The following is an 11,663-nucleotide window of genomic DNA, read 5'->3' on the forward strand; positions in this document are numbered from 1 at the left end:
ATATATATATATATATATATATATATATATATATATAATGGATATATATAATAGTGGCACATATCAGTTTAATTGATTTTATTTGCTTCCAGCTCGATTCATAAACATCTCTTTCTTTTTACCCTGGTGAAGGTCTACACCCATCGAAGACAAAATGTTTGTTGCAGGCCCAGGTTGGCCTGGTTGAATATTATGAGAAGCCAACAGGTTCTTCACTATGTTCGCATCAATGTTAACAGGCCTAAACCCTTCGTCTTCATCATCTATGTCATCAGGGGATTGCTTGGACCCATTATGAGGAACCGACTCAGCTGGAGGGACTGATTGTACTTTTGGCGGTGGTGGTGGTGGTGGTGGAGGTCGTTGAGGTGGAGTTGATTTCTTTGGCAAAGATTCCGAAAGCTTTTGTGGGGGAGGTGGTCGTGGTGGTTTGCTTTTCTGGAAAATATGCAAAAATGTTGAATTAATTGAGAACTCAGTCAAAAATACCAATGCCATGTTGGCAGATAATTTGGCCAATTCGAATATACACGAACTGTGAAACAAAAAATAAATCGGAATCAAAATATTTAAACTGAAATGAATTATTCTGTTTAATTCCATCACTTCTCAAAGATAGATGAATGTAAACAATACACACACACACACATGTAAAAAGCATTTAGTACACTCTGTAAGGTGGTTGGCATTAGGAAGGATGTCCAACTATAGAAATCATGCCAAAACAGACAATTGGAACCTGGTGCTGCTCTCCAGTTTGGCAACTCTTATCAAACCATTCAAACCATGCTAGTATGAAAAATGGATGTTAAATGATGGTGGTGATGATGATGATGTAGCAGGATCACCAACTCATTGGATTATAATGTAGCTGAACGCAGACAATTGTATCCTTAGCCCTTTTCTCATGACATTTCTGTTAAAATACACTGCCTTGGTGAAACACATGACCATATATACACACACACTTCACTTGACACAAGGACACATATGGAGACACACATCCACACACATGGAAATACACATCCATACATACATACAAACACAGTACACTGTTGCAAAAAATCCATACACACACACACATGCAAACAATAAAATTCTTTCAGTTTTTCTCTACCAAAGTCACTCTCAAGGATATGGTTGCCCAAGAAGCCATGCATTGGGACTGAACCTGGAACCACATGGTTGGTAAGCAAGCTTCTTAATAACAAAGCTATGTCATTAATAATAAAATAAAAATTATGACTGTTTTGCAAGCAACTTACTTTGTTCGAATATTCAAAACTTTTGCCTAATGTAGTCTTTGATAATTCCAGATCCATTTCTTTAAGATATGATTTCATTTCACTTCTGGAATTGGAGCTGGTTCTAGAAGTGTCTTCATCTGAAGAATTCCAATCATACTCATCCATTTCTGAGCTGCTGTCAGAACTGCTTTCATCAAATTCTAGTATATGATAAAAACAAACATCGTATCAATAAAGAAATATGGTTTGTGAAAACACATCTACTTGGCAATGAAACAAAAGCATCTATGATAGTTAAACAGCTTCTGAGAATACAAGTAATAATTATCAAAAAGTATAAGCTGACTGATTACCATATTTTCCAACATATAAGTTGATGTGATTTATTGTGTAACATTCCAAATTCAGTCAAACCTGCAAGGCTTAACAATGCTTCCTTTACTTTCTTTCTTTTTTTTTTTTTGAAGTCCATAATTGAAATAATTACTCTCCATCTCCTTTATAAAAATCGGTCACCTTCAGAATCAAAAGAAACCAACAAAGAAATAATTGGAAGCTTACCAAAAACTTTATTCATGGCATGAATAAATCCTGTGGAATCAAAGTTGATATCATCTTCCAAGCATTCTCTGCAAAGGAAGACAAAATCATATGAAATAGGAATACAAAGTACAAAGTTCCATACAGAAACCTTATAGAAGGCACCAATCCTTTCAAGAGATTCTCTCTGGTATTATTTAGTCAAAAAGATAGACATTTTAAGGCTAATGAAACGCTTTCTTTATGGGTTCAAATATGCCACAGGCACATTTGAACTAGTAACAGGTTTGTATTTATGCACATCACTGCTTAGTGCTGTCACCCAACATTTTATTTACAGCAAACTGCTGAATAGCACAACCTGTCACTGAATGATGACAGGAATATCATAAGAGGAACCTGTCCCTTATACTCAACCACTTTGCTTCCGTGAGGGCCAATGCTTGTGCACTTGCAGAAAGGAGCTAAATCTTGTTGGCATGACCCAACTAAAATAGGCAGTAGAGAGAGAACAAGGAAGACTTAAGTAAAAACAGCCAGGGCAAGTGTGTGTGTCTGTGTTTGTATTTGTTTAGAGAGAGAGAGAGAGAGAGAGAGAGGTTAATATCTACAGTAATATATGAATACTACTTACTTTGGAAATTCAGCTCCTTCATAGTCTGAGACAGTTTCCACAAAGGATTTCATGCTGTTTGATACTTGATTTGGATCAAAAGACTTTTCACATCTTGAGGGATCTTTACCACCAGCTTTCAAAATCATAGCATCAACTTCTTGTGGACTAACATACAGCCAAGAGTCATCTACAGGGGAATGAATATATACCAAATAAGTATATACTAACAAATACATACTAAATAAATAAATAGATAGTAAACAAATATATATTAAAGTGTCAATTATTTATTAAAATATTTTGTAGTGGAATACATGATGTAGAATTGTAAGTGCTTGGCAGCCATCTGATAAAACACCAAATTCTTCTAGAACAATTAAGGAAAATTGAAATTTTAGTACAATTAGAAACTTACAAAGAGACCACTACCAATATTCAATGGGATAATTCTTATATTGAGCTAATATTAATCTAATCCAGCTTCTGTTTAGCACAATATTTACATTATTGTAAAATTATAAACAGGATGGGGTTTGTTTTGGGATTTATAGAATGTACTGAGTATACCTTATCACGGCACCAGCACCTGAGAAGTTATCATATCCAGGACAGAACAAGACTAAATGGTCCTTTCAACTCTATGTTGTCCCTGCTTATACACCAACCATCTTAGAGAGGGTTCTGGGTGCATTCATTGTGGCACCAGCACTAGTGAGGTTAATTCGTACCCTGCAAGACAAATGGGTCCCTCACTACTCTACCTCATCTCCATTCATTTGAGGGAATGTCATGGTTGAAAACTGATAAATTTAGAAGAAGAGTTGTTCTTAATATTGTTCTGCTAATATGTTGTTGTTTTATTATTGTTATCAATCAGCTTTGGTTGAGTAAACTCCATGTTACAGAGGCAACCAATTAAACACCTGTGACTAACCACAATCCCATATGACAACTCTGCTGATGTATGTCTTATATATAAGCATAGTATAAAGTTAAACATTATCATCCGACCAGCAATAAAACAGAGATTATGCTTTGTTGTTGAGAAAACCATCCTGTGACCCACATTAAAATGAGAACTCATGCTGGGGTATGTCTTTGAAGAATATCCAGTCGAGTGAATTGACATCAGTACTTATGTATATATTTTTTTTAAACCTGGTACATATTCCATTGGTCCCCTTTGCCAAACTGTTAAGTTACGGGGACATAAACACACCAACATCAATTGTCAAGCAGTGGTGGTGGGGAGATAAACACAGACACAAAGGCATACACACACACACATCATCATCATTGCTTAACGTCTGCCTTCCATGCTGACATGCGTGTGTGTGTGTGTGTGTGTGTGTACGATGTGCTTCTTTCAGTTTCCATCTACCAAATCCACTCATAAGGCTTTGGTTGACCCAAGACTATAGCAGAAGACACTTGCCCAAGATGCCATGCAGTGGGACTGAACTTGGAACCATGTGGTTGGGAAGCAAGTTTCTTACCACACAGTCACACCTGCGCCTATGTCAATTGTTGTGAGAGGTGTGAATAAAATATTGATGTTTCAGCATAATTTTTAAAATATCAAATATAGCATAATTTTTTACCATCTTCTGGTGGCAGTAGCCTTTCTTGGAGTCTGAGCTCCTCAATGCTGTAAGGAATCTGATGAATCAAATCTAGCACCGTACATCCCAGTTGCTCTGTGTTGCTGTAAGACAAAGCAGAAAAACAATCAAATATTCCATTAACATTTAAATCACCACTAAACACATGATTGGGATTCATTTTATTGACATCAGAAAGGACTGCGTAACTGGTACTTATTTTATTGACCCTGAAAGGATGGAAGATAAAGTTGGCCTTGGCAGAATTTGAACTGAGAACATGAAGACAGACAAAATACTGCTAAGCATTCTTCCAGCTTTGCTGCCTTGAGAAAATAATACATATTGCCAGTGTTGTCAACTCTTCGAATATCATTGAGAAACTTCTTCACACCTAAATTCAGTTGTTGTCTTGCATCTGCAGTCTTTCTCCCAACCCACCAATCAAAAATAAAAGGTAAGAGACACAACAAAACTGATCTTGACTCATTTACTTTTTGTTTTAGAAATACTTTGAAATTTGAAAAATATAATTACCAAGGAGTGTGATCAAAATTGTCTTTAAAATACTGTTTTGCTTTCTCCAAATGCTCATTGTATAGTACAGATCCTTCAAGTTCTCCCTGGAAACATAAAAACAATATTATGTTACAAAACGAAAATAAAAAAGTAAAAATAGCAACAACTAATGGTGGTTTTAATCTTCCCTTGATAAAATCCTTCATTGAAAAGTGGAGAAGAGAAACAATCCATAAAACTTTTATTTAAGCAAAGGTCAACCCTGAACGTATAGACCTATGATGGTCAGTTATTGCACCAGGTGTTTATTATATAATGACCAGATAATATCAGGTGAGGACCTTACTGTATACTCCAACACAATTGTAGTGGTAAGAAACTCTCAAGAAAGATGAACAACAAGTCTTCTTCAGAGAAGAAACCCCACTCAGGTGAGTGCTTCAGCCCTTATCTTCTCACACCCTAAGGGAGCTGGGCCACACCCAGGTAACCTTTTGCTGACACATTCTTAGCCACTTGGATATTGGTGGATACTTTGTGCTTTTAAACCACTTGAAGATTTCATCTAGTTGTAACTCCTCCCCATTGACTTGGCTTTCAAACTAATACACAAAGAAAGAAATAACCTTGGTAGCAGTGAAATGACAATGCTTATCACCATGACTCACTTCCCTTGGCATTAAAATACGAAAATACATTTAGTTTTGATGTTTTTATACATATTTTATCTTTTGTTTGTTTTGGCTACTGTACAATGTTTCTATGTTTTGTTAAGTTTGGTTGGTGGTCACATGGATAAAATGTTCTCTGTCCCACGGCAACAGTTTATTGTGCTCCTGCAATTAGTGATGCGGTGTACCCCAGCACAGAGTATTTGTGGTTAATGAAGTTACTGATACAGGAGCTGGTTTTTGTATCACCATCATCATCATCATCATCATTTAACGTCTATTTGCCATGCTAGCATGGACTGGACAGTTCGACAGAAACTGGCAAGCTGGAGAGCGGCACTAGAATCCATTGTCTATTTTGGCATAGTTTCTATGGTTGAACATCCTTCCTGATGCCAACAACTTTACAGAGTGAACTGGATGCTTTTTACATGGCACCAGCATGTGTGTTTGTAATATTTTGAGTCCTTTTCTTAATTCTTTTTTCTGGATTGAAAGGAAAGAATAATCTTCTCAAGATGGTATTATCAGTTTATTATTAGATGTTGCAGATGTGTTGTGTCTGGGTGATTGTACATGGAATTTTAGAGAATGTGAAAACTGCAGTTGGCAGCAGTAACAAACTACGTTCAGGTGATTTTGCATTTCGAGTTTATTTTATTGAGTAGATGGTCACCGAGAGGGGTCTGCATGCAACTTGTACTGATAGAAAGTGTGCTGTTTGCATTGTACACTGGTGCTATAATTCCCTAGCATGTGAGGGTGCATGGCCTAGTGGTTAGAGACACTGCACTCAAGATTCATGAGTTCAGTTCCCAGGCTGGGCAATGCATTGTGCTTTTGAGCAGAGTACTTTATCTCATGTTGTTCTGTGATCACCTCAACATTTGTCATGTGGCACATCTTGCACCTGTAATAGACAATGTTGATTTGATGGAGGGAGTGAGCAAATGTGCGACGCAAACATTTAATCCCTACAAACAAATCATTTTGCAGGTTGTTCGTGGACTCACCTTAAAATATCCTTTATCAGTGAGGGTTGATATAAATCGCTCTAATCTAACATCAGGTATGTTCCTGTTGTCATTACTTTCTCCATTCTGTAAGTTAGGATTTGTACACTTGGAACAAAGGATCTCAAAACCATGAGCCTAAAAGATAAAACATACAATTAATTACAAAAATAAAAGCTAATATTAAAATCTAGAAGCAATATTTTTAAGCAACACCCAATAGATACATATATGATGGCCATCCACTCGTGACCAAGGAAGACTATTGTTGACCTTCAGGAACATTCAGGACTAACTTATATTTAGCATTTGCGGCTCCGTTGGTGGCTAATGAGCCCTGCTCTTGACAAGCATACATGACTGCAAACATTGCAAACCAAGCTTTCCCCATTCACTACACCAACAGTGTGCTTTCAAGCAGCACACTTAAGTTCTTCTGTGGCGATGACAGGCATTGTTCTCCCAGTCAGTCTCTTGTATACCACAGGCTTTTAATGAGGACTTGACACAGTCCTTAAATCGCAGCCTTGGTCGACCCAAAGCTATAGTGGAAGACACTTGCCCAGGATGCCACACAGTGGAAATGAATCTAAAACCATGTGGTTAATTTGATAACTGGTGCTGGTGTGTTTACACCCTTGTAACTTAACAGTTCAGCAAAAGAGACCAATAGAATTACTATTAGGCTTTGAAAAAATATAAGTACTAGGGTCAGTTCATTTGACTAAAAGTTCTTCAAAGTGGTGCCCCAGCATGGCCACAGTCTTATGACAAACAAATAGAAGATAAAACATGAATTAGAGGACTTCAAAAAGAGTTTGACATTCAAATCAATTTAAATAAATTATTTGCATTTTTTACTCACTAATTTCATCCCCAATTCATGAGCTTTATGTTTAGGGTTTGAAGAACTTGGTAAAATCCAGCCACTCTCCCTGTGGGGTTGGAAGTTTTGTTGGACAAGTTGTGCATACAAACAGCGAGTAAACTTTACCTGTGACAAAAAAAGAAGAAATAATTATATTAGCTTCTGGATAACTTGTTAAAATATATTATTAAACAAGATTTTAATTCAGAACTTATGAAACAAAACATTTGTCCTACAGAGCCAGAGGCAGTTTCAGCCAGGTTGGTATCAAAAGGGTTAAGAATTGTTTTTCTTACCATATTTCTGCTGAGATGCTCTGTGTTTCGTTCAATTAATTTTAAATATAACAAAGAATTCAGTAAAATAACTTAGCAATCATTAAGCTAGTGTTAGGAACATAAATTGTGACTAAGATTTGGTGGAAGATTTTAATTCAGAACTTTTGAAAACAAGACATTTGTATTACAGCAGTTTCAGCCAGGTTGGTATCAAAAGGGTTAAACAATTCAAAGAATAATTTCAAGTATATAAAAATGACTGATTATTCCAATATCAAAATATGAAAAATTAAGTTTATTTAATTTGACATTTAGAAAGTTGTAACACGAACAGTACTCATCTAGGAGCATGGCAGACAATAAGAAATAAGTGTGTGTGACGTGGTTGGTGTTAGGAAAGCCATCCAGCCACCAAACCATAGCCAGAGATAAGATGCGCAAGTGAAACATGGTTCTCCAATCTGTGTAGGAGGGCTGTGAGTTTGAACAATACCACGTTGGGCTATTACAACCTAGCCAATCATTACCACCATGGAAAACGACAAAACGATGACAATTATGAAAGGCTACACACACACACACACGGGCAAACAACAATAAAAGCATCAATAATGAATGTAGGGGAGACTACTGTGCTGTTAAAGAAATGCAAAGATTCTAGTCTTTTTTAAGTTAACTTCAAGGCCCTCTACTTCCAAATTTTGTTTCCACACCTGGAATTTCTTTTCTCGAATGATGATGATGGTGATAAACCTTTTGATGCTAAGATACAGCACTTCTTTAAACCTTTCTCATCCTACATGAACACAAGAACACTAAGTAAATTCTCCATGTCATGGATGTGAGATAAATACCTCCTGGGACAGGAAAGCATCAATTCCTTACAGGTAACATTCCCAGATGGTTTGGTACTTATCTTTAACACAAGATCAAGATGCAAATTAAGATTTTACTATTAAAGTCCCTTTCAATGATGGTGATAATAATTTCCAATTTTGGCCCAGGGCCAGCAATTTCAAGGGAAGAGACAAGTTGATTACATTGATTCCAGTAGTCAACTGGTACTTGATCTATCGACCCCAAAAGGGATGAAAGGCACTGTTGACCTCGGTGGAATTTGAACTCAGAACATAAAAACAGACGAAATGCTGCTAAGCATTTAGCCCAGTGTGCTAATGGCCATAGCCATTACGTGAAAAAGAAAGAGAGAAATAGAACTTACTAATGTCATGACTCTTGTTCCTGGACGAAAATAACGGAAGGAGCGACAAGCCTGAAAAAGAAAAAAGATTCAGTAGAATAACTTAACAGATTAATTGATTAAATAATCTCATTTAAATATTTCCCAAGTTAAAACAATGTTATTTTTGAGGGCATTGAGACTGGCAATGTTAAATGAGCCTACTCAGTCACGTGACTCAACAACATCCTAAAACTAGATGCCACAAAAAATAAGAATTTGTGTTGGTACTGGTGCCATGCAAAAAGCACCCAGTACACTCTGTGAAGTAGTTGGCATTAGGAAGGGCATCCAACTGTGGAAAACAATCCATATTAGACTATGGAGCCTGGTGTGGCTCCTGGTCTTACCAGTTCCTGTCAAGCCCTCCAACCCATGCCAGCATGGAAAACATATTTATAATGATGATGGACAACAGCATGAAACTGAGACAGGGCACTTTTGCTTTTCATGTGTCAAATTAATACAAGGGTTCATATATGACACCCTAAATTACCCAAAGTAATTTCTTGCTCTATATTTTCTTGTTGAGACATTTCTATCTTTGCCAATTGATTTTGTTGATTTTCACCTTTTCTATTTGGGTAATTAAACTCCACACGCAATATGCACATGCAGTGTTTTTGTATCTTGTCTTTGTACTGTACCCCAATATCTTAGTCCATTGTGACCAAAGAAAAAAAAATAGCAGCAGCAGTGGTAGTAGTAGTGGTAGTAGAGGAGCAAACTGGAAGTTGGTTTGATTTACATTAGTAAATGATGATGATGATTTAAACTGACCTTCAAATCATCAGGATCTCTGTAATAAAATGCATTAACACCAGCAGCTATAAGAGACGGACGTTGTGTCAAGGCTACGGCCAATCCAGCAGGAATATAACAATAAGCAGAGTGAAAGTCTTGCGCGATTTTTTCTGGGTAACTGCAAAGATATAAGACAAATTATCATTTAACTAATTGATTGATGGAGAATGCTTAATCATTAATGATTTTCTATATTAAATTCATGAAATAATTTAAAGGATAGAATTTAAGATATTATCATTATTTTTCTCACTTTTCTTTATAAATATCAAAAGTCCAGAAATCTCAAATGATAACTTAACAAATAACTTATCTCATAAATTTCAATATTTCTAAAATAAAAGTTGTATTTCCTGTATAAGAGAGAGGTAGTGGGAATGAGTGGTAACCAAAGATAATCTGAGTAGGGTTATAAAGAAGAGGATGAAAGGAGAAAGATGGAATTCCATGTGTGTTAGACACATATGGGCATGCCTACAAAGTCAGAAAACAGCACAGCTCCCATGACTTTTGAAAACATTTTTTCACACTCAGAGTTGTTGAAGCATGGAACAAACAAACTACCTGCATCAGTTGTTAGTTGCCAAGATACTGTATCCTTTAAAACCTCCATGCTCCTTGAAATTTGCCAACACTACACCTGATATTCCCACCTCCGTATGCATGCACACATGTATATCATGACCCATACACTGTTCACTTTTCTGACTTGTGTACATAATTCTATGTTATTGTACATACATCTCTGGTAAGTTGTAGTGCAACGGGGCATTTTACACAATAATTTCATTATTATTATTAAATCTGGGCTGAATTACTAAAAGTAGGAAATAAATTCTTTTACTTAAAAGACATAAGAATCTGTAGTTCAAGAAGGATAGAAGAAAAAACAGAGGAAGCTGTTTTATGAAAGGAGAATCTCTTACCAATAAGGGCCAGTAAGTTATTGAAAACAGCTTACCATTCTAGTCGTCGTTTTATGACTTTCTGTATTTCTGCCGATGCCAGAATTTCACTAGAATGTTGATGTACGGCTTGAATTGCTTCTTGGAGTGTAGGTGTGAACAATGGTAACCAATCTAAATCTTTGGATGATGTTGGCATTGGAATTATGTGTAATTCACCATCTTTGATAAATACCTGAAGAAGAAAAAAAAAATTACTGTGAGAAAGATGGAAAGTAGTTTATTTCTTTTATTTTTTTACTTGTTTCAGTCATTTGACTGCGGCCATGCTGGAGCAGTGCCTTCAGTTGAACAAATCAACCCGAGGACTTATATTTGTAAGCCTAGTACTTATTCTATTGGTCTCTTTCATCAAACCACAAGGTTACGAGGATGTAAACACACCAACATTGGTTGTCAAGAGATACTAGAGAGACAAACACAGACATACAAATACACACACACACACATATATATATATGACAGGCTTCTTTCAGTTTCCATTTACCAAATCCACTCACAAGGCTTTGATTGGCCTGAGGGCTATAGAAGAAGACACTTGCTGATGGTGTCACGCAGTGGAACTGAACCTGGAACGATGTGATTGGGAGGCAAGCTTCTTACCACACAGCCACTCCTAACAATTCTAATAATTTTGTTATATTCCTGTTCAAATACCCTACCCCTATTCCAATTAATTTTGAAAATATCACATGAAAAGCACAGAATAGGCACTGGTGCCATGGGAAAAGCACCTGTGCCAGCCCCACATGAAAAGCATTCACACTGACACCCTTTGAAATTCACCTGTACTGGCATCACATGAAAACTGCCTGCACCACATGAAAAGTATCCAACTGCATGAAGAGTACCTGTGCCAGTGTCACATAAAAAGTACCTGTGCCGGCGCCACATGGAAAGTACCCGCACTAGTGCCGCATGAAAAGTACCAATGCTGATGCTACATAAAAAGCATCCAACACACTTTGTAAAGTGGTTGGCATTAGACAGGGCATCCAGCCATAGAAACCTGGCTGGGGAATGTGAAGGCCAGTTGACATTGCCGTAATGGGAGATTCTTCTCTCTTCAAAGCATCGCCATAGCAACTGCACTGTTTCTCTGGCAGTATAAGCAGTTGTCCCATCTTGCTGGAACCATGTGTGACGTCTGCTTTGAACGGCCTTCACATTCCCCAGACTTGACTCGTCTGGAATTTTTCTTGTGGGGATACCTGAAAGAGGGGGTTTACGTCAACAAACCAGAGACCCTGGTGCAGCTGAAGGAGAACATAAATAGAGAAATCAGAGAAGTGGGGTCTGAA

At 37.0% G+C, this 11,663-nt stretch overlaps 1 protein-coding gene across 1 annotated transcript in view; it reads right to left on the bottom strand.

The window, feature by feature from the left end:
• Positions 1 to 63: 63 nt before the first annotated feature.
• LOC106870688 (protein ecdysoneless homolog) overlaps positions 64 to 11,663 on the bottom strand; it is a 37,577-nt gene continuing 25,977 nt past the window's right edge. Inside the window, exons 4-14 of the mRNA XM_014916845.2 lie at positions 10,359 to 10,537; positions 9,374 to 9,515; positions 8,576 to 8,626; positions 7,073 to 7,201; positions 6,208 to 6,345; positions 4,542 to 4,627; positions 4,005 to 4,108; positions 2,422 to 2,590; positions 1,809 to 1,876; positions 1,266 to 1,447; positions 64 to 438 (exon numbers count right to left, since the gene is read on the bottom strand). Of these exons, the coding sequence (XP_014772331.1) occupies positions 79 to 438; positions 1,266 to 1,447; positions 1,809 to 1,876; positions 2,422 to 2,590; positions 4,005 to 4,108; positions 4,542 to 4,627; positions 6,208 to 6,345; positions 7,073 to 7,201; positions 8,576 to 8,626; positions 9,374 to 9,515; positions 10,359 to 10,537 (1,608 nt within the window). The 3' untranslated portion in view covers positions 64 to 78. The remainder of the gene's footprint in view (positions 439 to 1,265; positions 1,448 to 1,808; positions 1,877 to 2,421; positions 2,591 to 4,004; positions 4,109 to 4,541; positions 4,628 to 6,207; positions 6,346 to 7,072; positions 7,202 to 8,575; positions 8,627 to 9,373; positions 9,516 to 10,358; positions 10,538 to 11,663) is intronic.

Source organism: Octopus bimaculoides, chromosome 17 (assembly GCF_001194135.2).
Source record: "Octopus bimaculoides isolate UCB-OBI-ISO-001 chromosome 17, ASM119413v2, whole genome shotgun sequence".
NCBI classification, from domain to species: domain Eukaryota; kingdom Metazoa; phylum Mollusca; class Cephalopoda; order Octopoda; family Octopodidae; genus Octopus; species Octopus bimaculoides.